Here is a 25,081-nt window from a genome sequence, read left to right as displayed (position 1 = left end):
TATACTATTCACTTTTATGGATGAGTCCAGTGGATTAAGACACTTGCCCAGAATGGTATATGCCATTTTATTACTCTCAGTAATGTTATCTGAAAGTCAGCTGCAGTATAGATTTTATATATCAAACAATAAAGATTAATAAAGACATTTGAGAAAAAGAAAATGACCTATTTAATGTTTATCTTTATTTCAATCTTAGTTCCTATTTTACAGTTGACTTCTTCATCATTGTTTTCTTTTATAAGCTCACTTGCCAATTCTATCTTTTGGACAAATTGTTTCTGCCATCTGTGTGTGTGTGTGTGTGTGTGTGTGTGTGTATACAACTTTTTTTTAAATGTTTATTACCCTTTAGTGAAGAATTATTTGTCCCTAGATTCTTTTGTTTGTGGATATAAGCACTGGGGTTATTTCAATATTTTAATGATTTGCCTTTAAGTAAGTTTGTTTGGATTTATGTCAGCAGTGTCTCATTCCCAATTAAAGTAAGTCACCCCAAGGTTTCCAACACCATAAGGTCAAACTTATTGATGGCTTTAATTCTTAACAGCCAGTCTTCTTGTATTGCATGCAAAGCCTCAGCTCAGTAACAAGGTCTTATTACCAAAAGAAAGCATTAAGTGGTCATTATACTGGATATTGTTGTGATAGGTTATTATTATCCACTGAGAGAACTGCAAGTGTGGAAATTTGCTTGGAGTTATGCCATTATTAATCTGCCTTAGATAAGCAACTGATTTAGGTGAGATTAAAACATCCAGTCCGTGGAAGACATATTGAGTTGTCCTACAAGAAATTGAAAATATGAATGTGCCTTGAGTGTTAGATGGTGAAAATCAACACTTGATGAATAAGGACAAAGACATAGGAAATCATCTTGAATATGTCGAGTGATTTCCATGATAGAATATTCTTATCGAGTGTCAACACATTTTTTGTTTATTTATTTATTTTTGGAGAGAGAGTGAGAGAGCAGGGGAGAGGCAGAGAGAGAGAGGGAGAGAAAAGACCCCAATCAGGCTCCATGCTGTCAGTGCAGAGCCCAATGTGGGACTCAAACTCATGAACCATGAGACTATGACCTGAGTTGAAACCAAGAGTCAGAGGCTTAACCAAGTGAGCCACCCAGGCTCCCTGATAATGTTAGCACATTTGAACCAAAAATGAATCAAAGCAAAGGGGATCATTTAACCACAAAGTGTAGAAGTGCTCAAAGCCAACAATACCCAGCAAGAGAGGGGCATGTCTCAGTGAATGTACATCAAGTTTGATTAGACGATATTCTGAGATACTACCAAATACCCAATGGTATAGAATTCTGCCAGTGTTCTCATCTCTAAAATGGAAATTGAGAGCATCAACTTCATGGCACTGTTATAAAGTTTAAATGAGGTCTTGTATTAAAATGAGAATGCCCAGGATGTCTGGGTGGCTCAGTCAGTTAAGCCTCCGACTTCAACTCAGGTCATGATCTCACCATTTGTGAGTTTGAGCCCTGCGTTGGGCTCTGTGCTGATAGCTCAGAGCCTGGAACCTGCTTCAAATTCTTTCTCCCTTTCTCTGCCCCTCTCCCACTTGTGCTCTGTCTCTCAAATATAAATAATGAAAAAAGAGAGAGAGAGAGAATGCCCTGAGTAATGAATGTAGGTTCACTCTCCAAGTCTGCATTTCCATAAGTTAGTTGTATATTGTATCTCTGACTGATTTCTGCCATTGTAATATATGCTGTCCTATTATTTACTAATGCTTATCTTGAAAATAACTCACAGTCATGCTACCTGAATGTCCAGAAGATATAAATTACTGCAAATTAATAAAATTGACATCCAAATTTATGTAGTCATCTCTGAGAATCTGGTTAATATCCATGTAGAGACTTAGATATATTCTAGGTTTGTTGCCAACTCACATTTTTGAGCCTACAAGGTTTCAACTCGATCATTGTGGACCAATGAGAGGTCTCATGTGGACGTGGTTAGTAAACCAGGAAAATTCCATCCAGTGAAACCAACCTCCCTCTCCTGTGCCACCTGGACCACAAATGTTATTTTATTATAAGTAAAACACCAAATCTTGCTGAATCTATGTATACTGAAAATAATAAATAATCCATTGGCTCTGAGTCTCACCTAAAAGTATTAACTCTCTTATATTTCTAGTTCCTAGGCAACACTGAGGTGCTTTGAGGGTTCAGCTCACCAAGAGGCAGAGACCATTTAAAAAATTCATATCAACTCTTCCCAAGTTAGGTCACTACAGCAATAGGTCTATATGGATTCCCGACTCATAAGCAAGCTTTCTCTATTTTGTGGTGAGTTCTGAGGACTGGCAGATCTGAGAAATCCATCTGGGCTGCACCTGTGATAAACAGACATGTAAAAATGTAAGTGAGAGTAGAAAAAGACTTTGAAGTCCAGAATCAGAGAATACAAGAACTTGAGAACCAGGAAGGACTTTAGGGATCAACCAACCTAACTTTTGGGACAATGAGGTCCAGAGTTGTGAGAGTTTGGCCCAAGGTCATGGAGCTGATGATTAAGTAGCAGAGGTGGAATTAAAATCAGTCCAGATGACAACACTTTCACTATAGTGTATTCTTCAAAGCAGTGCTTTGAGCTAATTGCTATTAGAAAGCAAGAGTGATAGGGAAATGAACCAAGAAAGAGAAAAAAGAGGTAAAGATTTCTGAACTTGGTTTTCCCTGAAAAAAAAACCTTCAGAGGTTGCTCTCGCTTTGATAGATCATGTATTCTTCCAGCAATATTCCACTTCTTTTTTCCTTTCTCAGCTGTATATGGTCCAGCTGAAGGCTTTGGCATTTTTCTACCATAACCATGGTACTATTTCTTAATCATTATTCTCCATCCCTTTTCCATTTATCAAGTAGTTCCACTGCATATTGTCTGCCTTGAGACTTATTGAACTCTACCAGCATGCAACCTTTCTCACCACCTACCTCTTACTGAGTCTGACTGCACTACTTCATTGCTTTCTATGGCCTGCTGACAGTCATGTGTTCCCCTCTGTGTTTCCCATCCCATAGCATCTCTGTCCCAGAACCTGGTAGAGCCAGGCTGGGGACTGGGAAGACAGGAGGGCACATAAATGAAAAAGAAACTCTCTTGGTTTTAATAGGATTTTTGTGTTGTTTAGATATAAAGAGTTTATTATTCTTTCTTCTCATGACCTAAAATCAGAAAAGCTTTGCAAGGCTTAGGTGTATAGATTATTGAAAACTAAAATCCAGTGTCCACTGGGCACAGACTGCCATAAATTCATTCCCATTTAAGGGATTAAAATGTCAAAAAGGAAAATGAAATGCTCTAAAGGAATTTAAATCTTCTTCCTTCTAGAGAATTTAATGCTCTGAGTTCTGTTTCTAAATGTTACAGTCTTCAGTGTAATTCAGGAAATCCCGAACCTATTACCTTTAGCTTTTCCAGCCTCAAATCACTCCTATTAGGGCTCTGTGGGCCAAATGAAGTAGATGAACCCAACTCTCAGAAGTGGTTCTATTCTATAAAATTCTTAATTTATACTCCATCAACCAAAAATAGATAATTTAACTTTTTCCAAAATGACAGACTTTTTTGGGTTTGGGAAGAAATATGCAATCACTGTGTTATCTCCTATAAAGATCCATAAAAAACCCCAGTGATTAGTGTTGTTCAGTAAATAATGGAAGACCCACATTGGGAATATTGGATGTGGGGTTTTTCTGGCCATGGACCCTCAAGAGAGATCAAATGGCACTGGAAACAACTTAGGGGATGGCAAGGGAAAGTGACTAAGGAGAAGAAAAAGCAAAAAAAATAAGGAAAACCTGACATTAAAACAAAACAAAAATGAATCAATGTTCTTGCCTAGAAAGATAAAGTTAGATATACTTGAAATTGAAAACATGATGAATGTAACAAACACAGATTCTTATTTGATAGAACATCTTATATGTCTGCTCAGTGTAAGGATCTATGTGGAGTGCTCTGGGGGAACAGAAATGAATAAGACAAAATTCATGTCATGGAGGGTGTACATTTTGGTGTGCTTAAATTTAGAAAAATAACTTAAACATCAGTAGTGCAAGCAGAACACTGCACATATTTAATAGGTGTGTCAATAATGCGTTAGAGTATTTCAAGGGAGGAACAATCCAATTGGAAGGATCAAGGAGGCAATAATTGACAAAGTTGTATCTCAAATGATGAATGCAGTCAAATGCGTTTATATTACAGACAAGGGCATATGATATAGAGGGACTATAGGAAACAAATTTTTGTCAGTATATTAGTTAAGAAAAAGTTTGCTGGTGTAACAGATAAATCACAAAATCTCAGTGGCTTCACAGTATATAGAAATTTAATCCTTGCTTCCAAAATGGACATTCCTATTCTGTGGGTGACTGATAAGTGATGATTTAATGACCAGGTTCTTTTAATCTTTTGACCTCACCTACTCTTGCATCTCCAAGATTGCTGTACTTACTTACCTATATTCAGCTAATAAGAGTATAAAAATAATGGAAAGAAATGGTTAGGAGATTTTTTGGGGTCAGGTCTGGAAGTTGTACTTTAGTTGTACTTATATTCCATTAACTATAACCTAGTCATGTGGCCACACAACTGTAAAGGATACTGGGAAATGTAGTTCAGTAAGAACAACAAAAAGAAAATGGGTTTGATGAATGAATAACTACCTTATCTCTTCCACTGGAAGGGAAGTCTAAATGGAGAAGTAATTCAATTTGGTTGAAATAGAGGATGGGTTGGTATGCAAACATGATGGAGAAGTAGAAGGACCTGAAGTTCCCTCATCCCTCAAACACAGAAGTGTTGAGGCCAAAGGACTGTGAATTCCAAGAGTCCGGGCTGCATAGTAACAAAGATGTCTCCTCGAATCCACGGGGCAACCTGGTAGGCCATAGATGCATGATTGTGAATTGGGAGAGATAAAACAGGCTATGTAGGCATGGATGGAAGGGATCCCCTTCTGTGGAGAGACAAAGGGATGAGAAAGAGAAACTGAGGAAGTGTGTATGACTGTATCTGGACAAGAGAAAAGCCACTGGACCAGGACAGACAAAGATCAAATCTCTAACTTGGTGCTTCCTCCGGACTGAGGCCAGCTGTCCAGTTCGTGCACCTGGGGAGGAGGGACACCAGCTCCAGCCTTGGTAACTAGTTCAGAGGCATAGTCCACAGTGGTAGAAAGCAATACCCTCCCTGGAGTGCTGTGGGAAGAAGGTAAATAGCCATTCAAAGGACAAAGACTGCCTGTGCCTGTCAGCCAGAGGCCATATGTTGGGGCATAGAGTGGCACTTCTCCAGGACTGGAGTGCATGGAGAAGGGCCCTTTAAGACACTGGGGTTTAAATCCCAGTTGAGTGTCAGGGAGGCATGAGAGTCAGCAGAGTAGAACAAACCGTGCACGTGGCACTGTGAGGCAATGCAGAGTGGCTCTTCCCTGGAACTGGGGTGCACAGAGCACAATCCTTTAAGACATCAAGGTTTAAATCCCAGCCGAATGCCAGGGAGGGGCCAGAGTTGGCAGGACGGGACAAACTGTCTTGTTCGTGCCTGTGGCACTGCGAGGATGGCCTGAACAGAGTGGTTTGGGACACCTGGTGTGTGGAGGAGAGACTGGGGTGTCACCATTTTCCTTCCCATCAGCAACAAGGTGGGGGCTCAGTGAATGAACAGTGGCCCCACAGTGGAGGCAGGACCCGTCTACACCAAAATACACCCCTCTGCACCTGGTAACTGCATATCTACTGGAGCAGAACTGATGCTGATGAACCAGACAGCCCCTCCTCCAGCGGTTTTGCTTTTTCTGATTTAATTCTTGGACAATTTTATTTTACATATAAATATATATATATATATATATATGTCTGGTTATTCTGGTTGTTAGTTTGCTTAAGCAGACATATTTATTCTCTTTATACCTGTTCTATATCTACTTGTTTGTTTTCCCTTCTCTGTCTCTGGATTAAGCTGAAGAGTTTCTCTGTCTGGTCAATTTTTTGTTCTTTTCTCTTTCCTCACTCCTGTTATAACTCTTTTTGTATGGGATAAGGCCTCTTCCATCCACAACACCACCACTCTGTTGTTTTTCTGTAGCTGATACTTTTGTGGTTTTCTTTTCTTTTTTCTTTTTCTTTTTTTGTTGTTGTTTATTTGTTTGCTTTCTTTTCCACGGTTACTTCAGTGAACAAATCAAAGCACACCTGGTGGAGTCCAAAGCATCATTACAAATAGGGAGATAAAGCAACAAGAGTCATAACAACAGACAGCAAGTAACACAATTCAAAAAACACCTCCTGAAGGGCCAGGCCCTGTTCAATGTATGACCCCTCTTTAATATAGTAGTGCTTGCAGGTCCAGGACACATAACAAGCTTTTAAAACACACAAGGGACAGAAAACTAGACAAAATGACAAAATGGAAGAATTCTCCTCAAAAGAAATTCCAGGAAGAAATGACAGCTAAAGAATTGAACAAAAAGGATATAAACAATATAACTGAACAAGAATTTAGAATAGTCATAAGATTAATTGCTGGGGTTGAAGAAAGCATAGAAGACAGCAGAGAATCTATTGTTTCAGAGATCAAGGAACTAAAAAATAGTCATGATGAATTAAAAAGTGCTGTAAATGAGCTGCAAAGTAAACTAGAGGGAGTGACAGCGTGGATTGAAGAGGCAGAGGGAAAAATAGGTGAAATAGAAGATAAAATTATGGAAAAAGATGAAGCTGAGAAAAAGAGAGATTAAAAAAAAATTTCTGGCCCATGAGGGGAGAATTAGAGAACTAAGTGATTCAATGAAATGGAATAATATCCATATCATAGAAGTTCAAGAAGGAGAGAGAGAAAGGGGTGGAAGGTATACTTGAACAAATCCTAGCTGAGAACTTTCCAACCTGGGGAGGGAAACAGACATTGAAATCCAAAAGGCACAGAGAACTCCCTTCAGATGTAACTTGAATTGATCTTCTGAACGACATATCATAGTGAAACTGGCAAAATACAAAGATAAAGAGAGAATTCTGAAAGCAGCTCGGGATAAATGAGCCTTAACCTACAAGGGCAGACACATAAGGGTAGTAGCAGACCTATCTACTGAAACTTGGCAGGCCAGAGAGGAGTGGCAGAAAATTTTCAATGTGCTGAATAGAAAAAATATGCCGCCAAGAATCCTTTATCCAGCAAGTCTGTCATTCAGAATAGAAGGAAAGATAAAGGTTTTCCCAGATGAACAAAAACTGAAGGAATTCATCACCACTAAACCAGCTCTACAAGAGATCCCAAGGGGTACTCTGTGAGTGGAATATTGCAAAGACCACAAAAACCAGAGACATCACTACAAGCATGAAACCTACAGATAACACAATGACTCTAAATCCACATCTTTCAGTAATAACACTGAATGTAAATGGACTAAATGCTCCAACCAAAAGACATAGGGTTTCAGAATGGATAAAAAAACAAGACCCATCTATTTTCTACAAGAGACCCATTTTACACCAGAGGTTACCTTCAGATTGAAAGTGAGGAGTCAAAGAAATATCTGTCATGCTACTAGAAGTCAAAAGAAATCTGGAGTAGCCATACTTATATCAGACAAACTAGACTTTAAGTTAAAGGCCATAATGAGAGATGAAGAAGGGCATTATATCATAATTATGGGGTTTATCCATGAAGAAGAGCTAACAATTATAAATGTCTATGCACTGAATTAGAAAGCTCCAAAATATTTAAAACAATTAATCATAAACATAAGCAATCTTATTGGTAAGAATTTGGTAATTTCAGGGGACTTTAATAATCTACTTACAGAAATGAACAGATCATCCAGACAGAAAATCAGTAAAGAAACAATGGCCCTGAATGATATGTTGGACCAGATGTGCTTGACGGGTATATTCAGCACTTTTCATCATAAAGCATCGGAATACACATTCTTCTTGAGTACACATGGGAATACTCCAAGATAGATCACATACTGGGTCACAAAACAGCCCTCAATAAATATAAAATATTTGAGATCATACCATGCACATTTTCAGATCCCAATGTTCTAAAACTTGAAATCAACCACAGGAAAAATATTTGGAAAACCTCCAAATGCATGGAGGTTAAAGTAGATCCTACTAAATGAATGGGTCAACCAGGCAATTCAAGAAGAATTTAAAAACTATATGGAAACAAATGAAAATGAAAACACAACAATCCAAACCCTTTGGGATTCAGCTAAGAGGAAAATACGTTGCAATCCAGGCCTATCTCAAGAAACAAGAAAAATCCCAAATATAAAATCTTACAGCACACCTAAAGGAACTAGAAGCAGAAAACAAAGAAAACCCAAGGGCAGCAGAAGAAGAGAAATAATAAATATCAGAGCATAAATAAACAATATAGAATAAAAAAAATAGTAGAAGAGATCAATAAAACTAAGAGCTTTTTTTTTGAAAAAAAAAAAAATAAACAAAATTGATAACCCCCTAGCGAGACTTCTCAAAAAGAGAAAAGAGAGGACCCAAATGATAAAATCATGAATGAAAGTGGATTTATTACAACCAATGTCTCAGAAATACAAGTAATTATCAGAGAATACTGTCAAAAATTATATGCCAACAAACTGGACAACCTGGAGGAAATGGACAAATTCCTAGACACCCACACACTACCAAAATAGAAAATTTAAGAAGACCCATAACTAATGAAGAAATTGAATCAGTTATCAAAAATCTCCTAACAAATAAGAGTCCTGGGCCAGATGGCTTCCCAGGGGAATTCTACCAGACTCAAATTCTACTCAAAGCAGAGTTAATACCTATCTTTCTCAAGCTGTTTCAAATAATAGAAAGGGAAGGAAAACTTCCAGACTTATTCTTCGAAGCCAGCTTTATTTACCTTGATTCCCACACCAGACAGAGACCCCACTAAAAAGGAGAATTATAGACCAATATCCCTGATGAACATGGATGTACAAGTTATCAATAAGATACTAGCAAATCAAATTCAATAGCATATAAAAAGAATTATTCACCATGATCAAGTGGGATTCATTCCTGGGCTGCAGGGCTAGTTCAATATTCACAAATAGATCAATATGATACATCACATTAATAAAAGAAAGGATAAAAACCATATGATCCTGTCAATAGATGCAGAAAAAGCATTTGACAAAATACAGCATCCTTTCTTTTTCTCAAAAAATTCAGGACAGAAGAAATATACCTAAACATCATAACAACCATATATGAAAAGCCCACAGCTAATATCATCCTCAATGGGGAAAAACTGAGAGCTTTCCCCCTGAGATCAGTAACACGACAGAGATATCCAATCTCACCACTGTTGTTTAATGTAGGGTTGGAAGTACTAGCATCAGCAATCAGACAACAAAAGGAAATCAAAGGCATCAAAATTGGCAAAGATGAAGTCAAGCTTTCACTTTTTGCAGATGACATGATATTGTACATGTAAAACCCGACAGACTCCACCAAAAGTCTATTAGAACTGATACATGAATTCAGCAAAGTCACAGTGTACAAAATCAATGTACAGAAATTGGTTGCATTCTTATACACTAATAATGAAGCAACAGAAAGACAAATAAAGAAACTTATCCCATTTACAATTGCACCAAGAATCATAAAATACCTAAGACTAAACCTAACCAAACATATAAAAGATCTGTATGCTGAAAACTATAGAAAATTTACAAAGGAAATTGAAGAAGACACAAAGAAATGGAAAAAAATTCCATGCTCATGGATTGAAAGAATAAATCTTGTTAAAATGTCAATACTACCCAAAGCAATCTACACATTCAATGAAATTCCAACGAAAATTGCACTGGCATTCTTCTCAAAGCTAGAACAAACAATCCTAAAATTTGTACTGAAACCACAAAAGACCCTGAATAGCCAAAGTAATACTGACAAAGAAAATCAAAGTGGGAGGCATCAAAATCTCAGACTTTTAGCCTCTACAACAAAGCTGTAATCCTCAAGACAGTATGGTGTTGGCTCAAAAACAGACACATATACCAATGGAATAGAATAAAGAACCCAGAATTGGACCTACAAATGTATGACCAACTAATTTGGACAAAGCAGGAAAGGGTATGCAATGGAAAAACGACAGTGTCTTTAGCAAATGGTGCCTGGAGAACTGGACAGCAACATGCAGAAGAATGAAACTAGACCAATTTCTTATACCATACATAAAATAAACTCAAAATGGATGAAAGACCTAAATGTGAGACACGAAACCATCAAAACCCTAGAGGAGAAAGCAGGAAACAATCTCTTTGACTTCAGCCGCAGTGATTTCTTACTCAACACATCTCCAAAGGCAAAGGAATTAAATGAAAAAATGAACTATTGGGACCTCATCAAGATAAAAAGCTTCTGCACTGCAAATGAAACAATCAACAAAACTAAAGGCAACTGATGGGATGGGAAAGATATTTTCAAATGACATATCAGATAAAGGGTTAGTGTCCAAAATCTGTAAATAACTTACCAAACTCAACACCAGTGCCCCCCAAAAAATAATCCAGTGAAGAAATGGCAGAAGATATGAATACACACTTTTCCAAAGAAGACATCCAAGTGGCCAACAGACACATGAAAAGATGCTCAACATCACTCCTCATCAGGGAATTACAAATCAAAACCACACTGAGATACCACCTCACACAGGTCAGAGTGGCTAAAATTAACAACTCAGGAAACAACAGATGCTGACAAGGATGTGGAGAAAAGGGAATCCTTTTGCACTGTAGGTGGGAATGCAAACTGGTGCAGCCGCTCTGGAAAACAGTGTGGAGGTTACCCCCAAATTTAAAAATGGAATTACCCTACGACCCAGCAATAGCACTACTAGGAATTTGTCCAAAGGATACAGGAGGGCTGATTCATAGGGGCACATGTACCGCAATGTTTATAGCAGCACTTTCAACGACAGCTAAATTATGGAAAGAGCCTAAATGTCCATCAACTGATGAATAGATAAAGAAGATGTGGTTTATATGTACAATGGGATACTACTTGGCAATGCGCAAGAGTGAAATCATTTCATTTGCAGTAATGTGGTTGGAACTGGAAGGTATTATGCTGAATGAAATAAGTCAGTCAGAGAAAGACAGATATCCTATGTTTTCACTCATATGTGGATCTTGAGAAATTTAACAGAAGACCATGGGGGAAGGGAAGGGGATAAAACATTACAGAGAGGGAGGGAGGCAAACCATAAGAGACTCTTGGATACTGAGAACAAACTGAGGGTAGATGGGGTGTGGGGGAGAGGAGAAAGTGGGTGATGAGCATTGAGGAGGGCACTTGGTAGGATGAGCACTGGGTGTTGTATGGAAGTGATGAACCATGGGAATCTACCCCAAAAACCAACAGCACACTTTACACACTGTATGTTAGCCATTTTGACAGTAAATTATATTAATAAAATAAAATTAAATTAAATAAAAAGAAATAGAGGATGGGAGATAAGAAATCATTGAGATAAAATTAAAGAAGTAGGTTGAAAGACTTTTACTTTCGATTGATAGATTAATTGTTTCATTCATTCATTCACCAAAATGTATTTAGCACCTGCTATATGCAGATACTGTACTAAATGTTGAGGATTCAATAAGAAATGTGTCTATTGGAGAAGACAATTATGAGTGTAAGTGTTGTAAGCACAATAATAGAGGTGTGTACAAAATGCCATAAAATACAAAGGAGAGGAAATAATGCTGCTTGGGGAGTCTGGGATTGGAGCTAAACGAAAATGAGAGTCTTTTTATGTGAGGTTATGGACACTGGGGATTTGAAGGAGATATTCCAAATAAGAGAAACATCCTAGGCAAGTGACAGGTATACAGAAGGGCATGGTGAAATCACAAAGTCATAGAGAATATAGAATTTTTCATAGAATTTTTAATAGAAATTGGCCAGCTTTACAAGTCTGAAAAATATAAATTGATGACAAAAAGAAAAAAAAACATCAATTAATCCAACATTTCATGGTGGATCATAAATTTACAATACTTTTTTTTTCTTTAAGAGGTGGTATAGGGTAGTGATATGCACACTTACCAGTAGGTTAAAGAGATAAATTCAAGGTTGAGAAATGTACAGTGTAGAAAGGTTCTAGAGGTACATCTCTGGTCCCTTGCAATTTAATGGTTTGCTCAGAATATATTATTTGGAGATGCTGTCAAAGACATGGACTTTGAAGTCAGATAGACTTGGGTTTGAATCCTAGATGTAGCCCTTGCCAGCTCTACAGGGTGATTTTTGTGTCTTGGTGTTCCTTGTCTGTAAAACTGGGACATTGCTATTATATACTCCAGTATATCAGTCAGGCTTTGTTGCCCATAGTTTAATGGCTTAAAAATTATTTATTCGGTCATGGTTCTAAGAATTGACAATTTCAATTGTACTCAGTTAAAGAGTTTTCCTGTTGGCCTCACCTGAATTCATGCATATGGCTATATTTGGTTATAGGATTAGCTAATGTCTATACTGACCGCATATCTGGTAATTTGTGCTGGCTGTCAGTCAAGGTCATGGGGATGAATGGACCATATGTATCTAGCGAATTAGTTTGGGTGTATTCAGATGGTGACAATCCCAAGATTCCCAAGAGTATATAGATAGGGCAAGACTCAATGCTTAAGTGATTTACAAGCCCCTTTTTGTCTCATGTTATCTCACTGGCCAATACAAGTCACATTGTTTCATTGGCCAAGCTCAGAATTAGTGTGAGAGTTGATTACCCAAGGCCATGGATAGAGGGAGAAAACACACACACACACACACACACACACACACACACACACACTGGGACTACAACAATCTACCACATCCAACCATGGTGTTGTTGAATAAATTAAATACTATAATGTAGATACTATGTTGATCAAATACTTATGTAGTAAATATTTAATAAATGGGAATGAAGTTGATAATGATTAAACATGGATCACTGACAATGTATAATATTTAACTGTCCCTTACAGTTGAGGAAAATGTCTAATGGGGAATAGGGGACCTGGATTCTAGGCTAGCTCAGCTGTAATGTCATGTGAGGCAGGGAATTGGGACTAGAAGGACTAGGAGTAGTTTAGCCACAACAGTGGAAAAATGGACAATATTTCTTTGTTAATTTCTGCGTCATATAATTCTTTTACCACTAGTCCTATCACATACCACCCTACTATTGTTCCTCAATACCTATCCCTTTCCCAGTTAGCCACAACCACCTTTTTTTCTTCCCAGCACTGTCACCATTGCACACATGGCTTACTATAGAACTTCTCACTCTATGTTAGATATCCTGGGTACTTTTTCTTTCTGAATCTGTGATTGTATTTATTAGAATGCTTATAGATACATGTAACTATATAATCAACTGAAATGGCTTACAACTGAGGAATTATATCTTATATAATAACTCTGGAGGAAATGATTCCCAAGTTGATTGATTTGGACACTCAATAAATGATGTCAGTGCTCAAAGATGGCTGCTCTGAGATTCTCTTTGGTCCCCCCTCATGCTCCCTCCTATACTGTTATTGCAAAATTGTAGCTTTCATTTCCAAACATCACAGTTAAAAGACATCCAGAGGCAAGAGAGAAGGGTTACTTCCTACTCCCACTTCTAGCCCCCTACACCCTTTTGTTTACTTATCAGAGAGATTATCTTCTCTCACAACCTTCTTCCTTTATTTCACAATTGACTAGCATGTGGCCATATGATTACTTCCAAACCAATCAGAGGCAAAGGGGAATAAGATTATTGTTATCATAGTCAGATTAGATTTCTCATGATTTATTTACCAGAATAGAAAGGCAATATTCTTTGTATATATTGTTGCAGAATATATTGTTAAAGGAGAGTTGTTTTTTATTTATTTAAAATTTTTTTAACATTTATTTATTTTTGAGAGATAGAGAGAGACAGAGCACAAGCAGGGGAGGGGCAGAGAGAGAGGGAGACAGAATCTGAAGCAGAGTCCTGGCTCAAGGCTGTCAGTGCAGAGCCCGACGTAGGGTTCAAACTCATGGACCATGAGATCATGACCTGGACCAAAGTGGGACGCTTAACCAACTGAGCCATCCAAATGCCACTAGGATAGTTGTCTTTTTTTTTTTAAACTTTAACAATACTCTCGTAAAGATATAAAATGGATAGATGTCAAATATTTCATTTAACACATGAATTAAGAAGGAAACCAGAAAAGAAGTTACAATCAGTTCCAAAGAGATTCCAAGGACCAAACAAATATATAAGATCATCATAATTGCTGAAGTGAATTTACTTAATCAGTGAAAAACTAGCTTCTTCCACTGTGGGGGAGAAAAGTCAATTGAACCTCCATGGAACAGAATTTATTTGAATATCTATAGAAAGGAATAAAATTTTGGACTAAGGGTAACTTGTTCTGTGAGTGTTCTGCAAGATGGGCAAATGTTTCTAATAAATTTTAACTTCATAAACAAGCGATGTCTTGCAACGCAAGTAGTATGTGATGTTGAATGTCACATGACCACAACTGAGCCAATAGTTCTTGAAATTCGCTTTGATATCCAAATGCTTTGGATTACAAGCATGTTTCCAGAATGAATTATGCTCACAAATCAAGGTTTTACTGTAATTTGTTTTACCATCAGTTTTCTACGAATTAACTTCTATCTCTCCAGGCTTGTAAGACAGCTCAAAGACAATGAAAGTCACAACATAAAATCAGATGCCTTGGGAGAGTGGGCTCTAAAAAATACATAATGTGGGGCTCCTGGGTGGCTCAGTCGGTTAAGTGTCCGACTTCAGCTCAGGTCATGATCTCACGGTCTGTGAGTTCGAGCCCCGCCTCGGGCTCTGTGCTGACAGCTCAGAGCCTGGAGCCCATTTCAGATTCTGTGCCTCCCTCTCTCTCTGCCCCTCCCCTGTTCATACTCTGTCTCTCTCTGTCTCAAAAATAAATAAACGTTAAAAAAAATAAAAAATACATAATTTTCATTTGAAGACATCTTAGAATCTTTTGGTACATTTAAAAGTCTTTCAATTTTTTCTTATAATATGTGCAAAATCAGATTTTCTTAGCAAGGAATAAACGCACATGACTCTTGGATAGACCAACAACATTGTCTGCTACAGTTACATTGCTGGAAATTAGAGAAATAAACATATTCTAATTTGCAATGAGACTTTCACACCTCCTTACAAGGATCATTTTGGAGGTAAATGGTGAAACAGGCAGTTTTGGCTGAGGCAGAGAAAGCCTGGTGATTTGTCCTTAGTCTAAGCCTGAGCCTGCAGTGGAATGGAACAACAACTTGGTATCTTCATTCCTGAGGAGTTAGAATTGCACACTAGGAATTGCAGCCAGAGACACTTCTGCCATGAGGGACTGGACCATGAATGATTCCCTTTTGGAAGCTGCAGAATTTTAATTTTTCTAATGTGCATGACCAGTCTTTTCTCCAATTCCACCCTCTTCCTTCGTTCTTTCTGCATTTAGTGTAAATTGCATTCCAAGGGAATTATACCAGGGATCACATACTATTCATTTCAGTCTGTTGACAGGCAATTTTTTCTGTAGTATCCTGCTGGGGATTTGATAGTGAGAGGGGGTGGTGTGAAAATGTGATATCTGGTATTCTTACAGCTTTTGTCCCCAATCTGGTGTTTATGGGCTGCTTTATTCCTGTGTCTTATACAGTTTGGAATACTATATTTTTGTACCTTAATTAGTTTCAAAATTAATAAACCTTTTTTTTTTTTTTTTAAGTTTCAAACCACCCAGTGTGCTTGTTAGTGGCTCAGCAAGCCTGTCCTGTCATGGGAAAGAAATCTAGTCAGGCTTTTGCTAACTGCTGCATTTCATACATATACATTTCACACATATACATCAGATTTTGACTGTAAATAAGTTGCTGCTTAAGAAAGAATTGCTCACACTTTAGAGGGATAAAAAAAAATTCACTCTGTTTTATTACAACTATATAATGCCTGTTGACCATTTCCAAGCCAAAGTCTAGGTCTACCTTTGAAAATACTGATTTCTCTAGGCTAGTGGTTCTCAAACTTTAGCCTGCATCATAATCACATGGGGGGGGGGGGTTATTGACACATAGATGTCTGGGAGTTTCTGACTCAACAGGTCAAGATAGGCTTAAGAATTGACATTTGTAAGAAGTTCCCAGGTGATGCTGATGCTGCTGGTTTGGGAACTACAATTTGAGAACCACTGTTTTAGAACATGTACCTTCAAGACATTCTTTCAGTCTCAGAGGCATCCCAAATGTACATTTGAGAGATAAGGGAAGTAATTTTATTATTTGTAAGAAATCTTTTTTTGCCCTTCAAAGGAGCCTATGTGACTTTCTATTATCGTCATCCATGAAAGTATTGATGTGAATAATAAAAAATGGCAGACCATTAAAAACTCATTGGATAGAAATCGCTCTAGTACTTTGAACTCTCTGTCAATGCATGACATAGATAGGTGAAAGAGTCTAACTGAAAATCAGCAGACATATAAACCTGAGTACTGTTCTTAGCATGCATTGCTGTGTCACTTTGGCCCATCACTGATTGTCTGTAAATTTTATCTGTAGACAAAGATTGTGGATGTATTGATTGCTAAGTTCCCTTCCAGGGTGAATTTCCCATGAATCTGATCTTAAGCAGGCCCATCTGCTGGTATGAACATCTAGAGTAAAGGAATCCAGCAGGAGAGGGGCAATGCCTGTCTCAGAGTCCATAGCTATGGTTATGCCAACCCTGATAACAGAGAGTGAAGAGAAGAGCCCAGTGGAGTCACAAGGGGCCCAGGTAAAATTGATATGATTATCATGATATTGACCTGCTCATTTGATAGAGCTGTCATCGGATTATCAATGATCTCCAACTGCCTGACACAGTTTTACACCTTCTTACACCTGTGCTCTGAGAATTGTTTCAACACCAAAGCTCTTTAATGGAAGGAAAAGCACCATTGCTTCTTTTCAGTAGAAACTCTGGGGGATTTCCTAGGAAGTGCTATGGATAACTAACAAGACTACCTGTACTTCACTTTAGGCATCTGAAGGGTCACAGAAGAAAGGCAGAACACCTTCGGTTTCACTTCAGTATCCTTGAGTTCCATGTACAACCTGTTGTGAGTAGACAGGAGGTCAGAGACCCTTTGAAAGGATATGTATTGTGAGTCTTGCAGCTATTGCATATATGTGTATATGTGTTTCCTTTGCAAAACTGTGGGCTCTTAGGCTGCTGGCTATGCTTCCTCCATCACTGAGTGTGTCTATTGACAGAACCTGGAGCAGAAGTGCTTTATACATGTATGCTGCATGGATAAACATATGGATATACATGCTTCGCATGAATAAAATGCTTTATGTGTGGAGGTAAATTTAAAGGTTGTTTTGTTGGTTTGTTTGTTTTTCTCAGAAAACTCTTCAGAATCAATAAAGCTATGAATGAATGAATGACTTTTATATGAAAACAGAAAGTTACATCTAAGGCAGAACATCTGTTGTCTCAATAAAGAGTTATTGAATGGATGGATGAATAAATTCTTCAATAGAAGTTTTGATGAAAACGGGATTTTTTTTTGTGACTTGCAAAGCTAACATCTGCATATCTAAGTCTTGATAAACTTTCAGTGGGTCCCAAGATAACTATGCAATAAAAAATAAATAAGTAAACAGCTTCTCCCTGATCTTCACATGAATCATACATATTTTTATGTCTCTTCATTTTTTGGAATATTAATTTTATTAGGAAACCGTTTGATAGTTGTATTAGATCATTTAATCAGTCACTTAATTTTAATGTGGCCTGAGGACATCAATTAAAATATGGATTTTTCATTGATTCAATAAACATGTGAGCATCTCCAAGTGCTAGGGAATGGAGATGCAGGCTAAGATCCTTGCTCTCAGGGAGCTTACAGTCTAGCAGGGAAGCAATATTAAAGACATATTTATGTTTCTCATAAATACATAAGACAGAGAAAATGGTTGGTGCTTTTCAAGAGCACATAGTGTCTAACCCAGCCCATAGAAGTCACAGAGACAAAAAGTAAGTGTTTCAAAGAAAGTACAGGCAGAGGGAATGTTAGGTGGTGGACCCTAAAGTGGGAAGGACTGTGTAGGTTTGAGGAGCTAGAAGTCTAGAACAGATGGAGCACTGAGTGTGGGGAAGAGTCAAGGAGATGAGACAGAAGAGGGGATGTGATGGTCACAATTATGGAGGGCATGAGGGGTCTGGTACTTCTACAGGGAACCTATGTGACACTGAAGCAAGGGAGCAGCATGACCAGGTGTGCACTTGGAACGGTCATCCTACCTCACAGTGATGGAGAGGCAAGACTAGCTAAGACTAGAAGCAGGTAGATCACTTCTAAGTCCTTTGGAGGTGAAAGACAAAGATAATGGGGAATTTAAGAGATAGTGAGGAGGCAAAATCAATCAACCTTGATGACTGAATCTGAGGTTCCTAAAAGACCACCAGTGCAGATATCCAGTATACCCAAAAGATACACAGGTCTAGAGCTCAGGGAGAACAATGTCGACACAGTAATCATCTGCATTTAGATGGTTTCTGAAGCCATAAGAAGGGCTGAAATGACCAAGAGGGAATAAACCTAACCATGAGTAACATATACATTTAAGAATGAGCTTGGGTGGCTTAGTTGGTTAAGCATCCAACTTCGGCTCAGGTCATGATCTCATGGTTCATGAGTTTGAGCCCCACTTCAGGCTCTGTGCTGATAGCTCAGAGCTTGGAGCCTGCTTCAGATTCTGTGTCTCCCTCTCTCTCTGCCCCTCCCCTACTCAAGTGCTGTCTCTCAAAAATAAATAAAAACATTAAAAAAAAAACTAAAAAAAAAAAAAAAAGAATGAGCAGAGTGCCAGAGGAGGGGAAAGAGGGCATGCGGAGTTACTATTCAATAACAGAGTTCTGTTTGGAATGATGAAAAGTTCTGGATATGGATGGTGGTGATGGTAGCACAACCATGTGAATGGACTTAATTCCACAGAACTGTACACCTAAAAATGGTTAAAATGATACATTTTATGTTCTATATATTTTAACACAATTTTTTAAAAACAAAACGAGGGGATACTTTCATGGTATCTTTGTATCTTTTAGAATAACGATCTATGTATGTTTTGCTAATGAAAAATCAGGACAAATAGTAAAGGGAGTAGGAGAGAAATCACCAGAGGAACAGGGGCAGGCCAAGGGAGACGTAACAAGAAGGGCCAAAGAGGTTGGCAGGAAACCTAAAGTTTCGGTCTGGAAGCTAAGGACAGCATGGCGGGGAGGAAGTATTCAACTGCACTGAATGCCTCAGAGAATTCAGTCACATAAAATCAGAAAAGAACCCACGAGCAACATGGATGTAAACCTTGGAGAGGGCTATTGGCAGGGGAAGGCAATGAGGAGAAGGATGGAGAGATAATTGGTAGGAAATAGACCCCTGAATGCAGACAACAAGTCTGACTGTTAAGGGAAGGAGTAGTGGCTAAAAAGATGAGTAATAGATGCTTTTAAAAATTGTGTGTGGTAAAATATCACCATGCATAATCAGCAAAGCAATCATTTCAGAAGAAAAATGACTTTCTGTTAATAATCTCAATCATAGGGGCGCCTGGGTGGCGCAGTCGGTTAAGCGTCCAACTTCAGCCAGGTCACGATCTCGCGGTCTGTGAGTTCGAGCCCCGCGTCAGGCTCTGTGCTGATGGCTCAGAGCCTGGAGCCTGTTTCCGGTTCTGTGTCTCCCTCTCTCTCTGCCCCTCCCCCGTTCATGCTCTGTCTCTCTCTGTCCCCAAAATAAATAAACGTTGAAAAAAAAATTTATAAAAAAAAAAATAATCTCAATCATACCTGCAGTGTATAGGTTATGGGACTTTTCATGCTACTTGTGGGTTAGAAAGGATAACCGAAAGTTATTCTTTTTTTTTATGGGTGGGAAAGCTGAACCACAGAAAAGTTTCTCGAAAAAATAGACAAGGAATTGAAGTTTATCAATAAATATCTTCATTGATTTTTGTTTAATGCAGAAAAGTATGATGCACTGTGTTAAGAAAACAATTTTGCCATAATAGCCACATGTTGGAAAAGTCTAAAATTTTAAGGCTACTCGTATATTAATTTTGGTACATGTCCAATGGAAGATGCTTCACACTCCAGTAACATCCTCAAGATACTGACGTCAGTCTTCTGGATTGGTGCGTTGAAGGCTGGACTAATACTGAGACCCAGGACCAGTCTGGTGTCCACTGGATCAATAATCCTGTCATCCTACAGCCTTGCACTGGAATAGTAAGGGTTTCCTTCCTCTTCAAACTTCTTAATGATTGGCTCTTTTAAAGCTGCTTCATCTGCACTGGAGAATTGTTTTCCTTCACGTGCTCTTTGGTCCTTTGCTACTGTGGCCAACACATTGGCTGCCTGCTCTCCTCCCATCACTGAGACATGAGCGTTTGGCCACAGGTAGAGGAATCTTGGGCTATATGCTCTGCCACACATCCCATAGTTTCCAGCCTCACAGGATTCCCCCAATGATGACAGTTATCTTAGGCACATTGGCACCGGCTACAGCAGCCACCATCTTGGCACCATCCTTGGCAATTCCTTCTGCCTCATAGTCTCTACCAACCTAAATCTGGCAATATTTTGAAGGAACAGCAGAGGAATATTCCTTTGGCAGCATAACTGGATGAAGTGAGCACCCTTTTTTGCAGATTCAGAAAAGAGAACTCCGTTATTTCCAATGATACCTATAGGGTATCCAAATATTCTAGCAAATCCTGTAACTAATGTGTCTCCATATAAGGCTTTTGAATCTGCTTCCATCCATGATTCTAGCAATGACGTCTTGGATATCAAAGTTCCTCTTAAGGTTAGTGCCAACTATTCCATACAATTCATTAGCAGGAAGCAAAGGATCTTTAGAAGACTCAATGGAAACATCCAATTTCTTCTGATAATTTAGATTCCTCACAATTTTCCTAGTTATGTGAAGGGCATGAGGATCATCCAAAGCATAGTAGTCAGTTACTCCAGACTTTCTGCAGTGCAGATTGGCACCTCCAAGATCCTCAGCTGAGACCTCTTCTCCAGTTGCGGCTTTAACCAACTGGGGTCCTCCCAAGAAAATGGTACGCTGCTTGCGTACAATGATGTTTTCATCAGCCATTTCATCAGCCATCAGGCACATAAGCACTACCTGCCATACAGGAGCACATGACCACCGCTATCTGTGCAATATTTTGAGAAGACATAATTGCCTGATTATAGAATATACGGCCAAAGTGATATCGATCTGGAAATATTTCCGCTTGCCAATGTAAGTTTGCGCCTCCTGAATCAACCAAGTAGATGCAGGGGAGCCTGTTTTGCATTGCAATTTCTTGTGCCCACAAATGCTTCTTCACAGTCACGGGATAGTGGGTCCCTCCTTTGATGGTGGCATCATTGGCAACAATTATAATTCTACTCCTGATACTCTCCCAATGCCTGTAATAATGCCACTGGCACACACCTCCTCATTAGCATATAACTGGTAACCTGCAAACTGGGATAATTCCAGAAATGGAGATGCTGGGACTATAAGACTGTCCACTCTTTCTCTGGCTAAAGGTTTTCCTCTTGATATGTGGCGTTCTCGGGCTTTCTCACTGCCTCCTAATCTTATTTTCTGTGCTTGCTTATGGAGCTGATTTACAAGTAGTTTCATCTGTTCATAGTTTTCCTGGTAGATGGCAGAACCTGAGTCCGGCTGGGTACCCAGTGTGGCCACTGAGTCCCTGTAATAAGTGCGCGGGCCCGGGACAAGGGCGCAAGCGCACCGCTGCAGGGCTAACCTCAGGGAAGCCCACCTGACAGCCTGTCCGGAGGGAAGAACTAGCGCAACAGAGCGGCCCGCGCAGGTTCAGAGTTGGCTATTTCCCAGCCGGCTTCCCTGATTCGGGATACAGCTCAGCTCACGTCTTTACAGACCAACGCGCCTGAAACACCGCAAAGTCTCAGGCCAGCCACAGTGTATGTCTCTTCATTTGTAACAATGATAACAACAAAAATAATGAGTTAACCTTAACTGGGCATTGTGCAAGCCTTCTTTTTTGTTTAAAAGTCATAGCAATCTGAGAAGTAGTCACTAGAATTATCCTCAGAAAGACTGTATAACTTACTCAAGGGCATCTAGCCATTGATGGGGGGAGGCAGGATTTTTGCCAAGGAAGTTTGACCACAGTGCCATGCTTCTCACTGTTGCACCATACTAGTAGCATTTATGATAAATGAGCCTGTGGGGAAACAGCTTGTGGCAGACCAAATAATGGCCCCCCAAATTCTCTATATCCTAATGCCTTAAACCTGTGAATGAATTACCTTACATGGCAAAAGGGACTTTACAATGGTAATTAAATTAAAGATATTGAGATGGGGAGATTACCTTGGATTATACAGATGGTCTTAAAATAATCACAAAGGTTCTTATAAACTGGAGGCAGGAGAATCAGAGTAAGAAAAGGTTATGGATAACAGAAGCAGAGGTCAGAGTGATGAGCAGAGGGGCCATGAACTGAGGAATAGAAGCAGTCTTGAGAAGCTGGAAAAAGCAAGGGAACAGATTTCTCTCCTAGAGTCTCCAGGATAAATGAAGTTCCGTCAACGTATTTTGGACTTGTGACCTCCAGAGCTGTGAGATAATAAATTTACATTGTTTTAAACCACTAAGTGGTAATTATTAGCAAATATTTAGTTTTGGCAATTTGTTACAGCAGTCATAGGAACTAATACACAGCTGATGTAACCTGATGATAGTTACACCCTGCCCTTGTTAGGAAGATACCTACACAAGGCCTCAAATCTGCTTAACTGCTCCATAGACCTTACTCTGGAGTGAAATGCCCTGTTGGTTTTAAGACTCCCAGATTTGCTTGCTGCTTTATTTATCAGTACATAAATACATGCCATTTCAGAAAGTGGATGCCATTCCCCAGCATATTCACAGCAATCAAAATAGCAAACAGACTGAAAATTGCCATAATAGCGCTTATTCTTGTCCTCACTTTGACTTATAAAATGACATGCTTACAAGATTTGTAAAAATCTCAGTTTTGCTTTGCTCCCTCCCTTTTTTCTAGATCTTTCTTTTCCCTCTCTGCTAAGAAATTTAGCCTCTTAGCATAAGGTTTCCTTACACTGACATATATTGTGAGCTTTGTTTTTCTTTCTTTTTAAGTGAGCATATTTTTCTCTTTTAATTATTTTTATGACATGTGTTGGGTTAGCAACAAAAGGGAGCTTTGAAATGGAAAACATAAACATGAGGAATGCAGAGTCTAAATTAATTTCCCCTCTGACTTAGGGGAAACCATTGTTGGTCTCTATATGAGTATATCAAAATTATGTGGTAAAGAAAGCAGGATTATTTTAAACTTTAAAAAGAAGAGAAGGACATTAATATCCTTTGGATACCTACTATATGTCTAATGCCTTATGCATGCCATCATATTTACTTCTAATAATTTGTAAAGGTTAGGTATTTTCTCCATATTTTGGATGTGGAAGAGCAAAATAATTTACACAAAGTCTCACAGATTTGAAAGAGAAGAGCCAGATATTACATGAGGCCTATACTATTATAAACCCCACAAAGAATGGTTTTCCTTTCTGTGCTGCCTCCAAGGCAAAAAGTGCATTTCCCTCATGGATCACTATCAAGTAGCTTTCAGAGAATTTCCTGATACCTGGGAGCAGATGTACAACTATGGGTCCTACTTCTTCTGTTCATGCCATTTTCCTCCTACTTGGAAGTTTCCTGTCTGCCTTCAGTATCCCCTCCACTTCAAAGTCATCCTCCTGTTCTCTGAGTTCCTCATTGACTCAAATCCTTGCTTTCCTTCTTTCTTTTCATGAGCTTGTAATGTTTGATAGAGACAGAATGTTTGGCAGAGAAGGCCTTTGCAATATTACTATGGCAAACCTAGTCTATCAACAACACACTTCACCCCAAAATATCATGGTCTCCCATACACTTGGAAAACTGGATTGTTCTCTTGGCCATTAATTTCAAATGCTGGTGTCTGTTACAAATAAATCTGGTAAAGATGACACTTTTGTAATGTTATCTGATATAGGTAATATACAAAGAGGCAGAATATAAATTTGGATAATCAAGTATAAGGGGAGAGAAACAGAATAGTGGATGAAGAAAGATCATAAATAGGCACCTTGGAAAAAGAAAAGCTTCCATTATTTTATGTTAAGCAAAGCTAGATAAGTTAAGACTGAGACACTTGGAGTTGTGGCAAATAGTCCCTTGACAAGCATGGGGTTTTACATTTCCACTGCAGTTTGCTGGTGTAGGCCTCAGTGTTGCTTAAAACCAAAATACGATCCTGCTGAAGACAGGAAAAAGAACATTTGGTGGACAATAGCCTGCCTCAGCATACTGTCTGTTTCCTTTTTTGTCCTCCCACATCCCCCTGATTCATGTTCTGCTATAACCTGAGCTCCTGCAGACTGAACCTATGGGGCACATCATCCAGGCTCCTTTGAACTCTCTTCTCATTGGGTTCAGCCATTGAAGGCACCAGCAGGAGATTTTAGCTTTGGAGGGCAAAGAAGTTGGGGCATTTCTTTCTTGCTGCTTCCTGTTCCATGCTATGGTTCTGGTAAGGTCTATACCTTTTCATTACTATAGATACTATAGATAGGGACCGGTATATGAAGTCTCACTGGACTTCAGTAACACACTTTTCTTCCTTTGCCCCATCATATGTAGGAGCAATAATGACTCTCCACTCTTGCTAACTTCTGGGTGCCTCAACCTCTTCACTGATCAGTTTAAATCACCCACTCTTAATATGAATAGTCCCCTCATCAAAACCTCTTCAACTCAACCATCTGTGTATAAGTCTATTTCCTGATGTTACCCTGAGGACAATTTCCTTTTCATGACCTCCTGAATAGAGAGCTTCCCTGAAACCATGATTATTTCATTTTTCATTTTGTTCCAGTACCAGAGTCACCCATGTTTTTAAATCTCA

The 25,081-nt window shown here is 38.8% G+C and overlaps 1 protein-coding gene across 1 annotated transcript in view; it reads right to left on the bottom strand.

The window, feature by feature from the left end:
* Positions 1 to 20,159: 20,159 nt before the first annotated feature.
* Positions 20,160 to 25,081, bottom strand: part of LOC125149873 (methylcrotonoyl-CoA carboxylase beta chain, mitochondrial-like) — a 37,188-nt gene continuing 32,266 nt past the window's right edge. The window contains 6 exon segments of the mRNA XM_047829024.1: positions 20,160 to 20,576; positions 20,578 to 20,684; positions 20,687 to 20,865; positions 20,867 to 21,234; positions 21,236 to 21,516; positions 21,519 to 21,912. Coding sequence (XP_047684980.1) covers positions 20,160 to 20,576; positions 20,578 to 20,684; positions 20,687 to 20,865; positions 20,867 to 21,234; positions 21,236 to 21,516; positions 21,519 to 21,912 — 1,746 coding nt within the window.

The sequence above is a fragment of the Prionailurus viverrinus genome, chromosome D4, assembly GCF_022837055.1.
Source record: "Prionailurus viverrinus isolate Anna chromosome D4, UM_Priviv_1.0, whole genome shotgun sequence".
Lineage (NCBI taxonomy): Eukaryota > Metazoa > Chordata > Mammalia > Carnivora > Felidae > Prionailurus > Prionailurus viverrinus.
The sequence above is the reverse complement of the archived record's forward strand: the minus strand, read 5'-3'. Positions and strand labels throughout refer to the sequence as shown.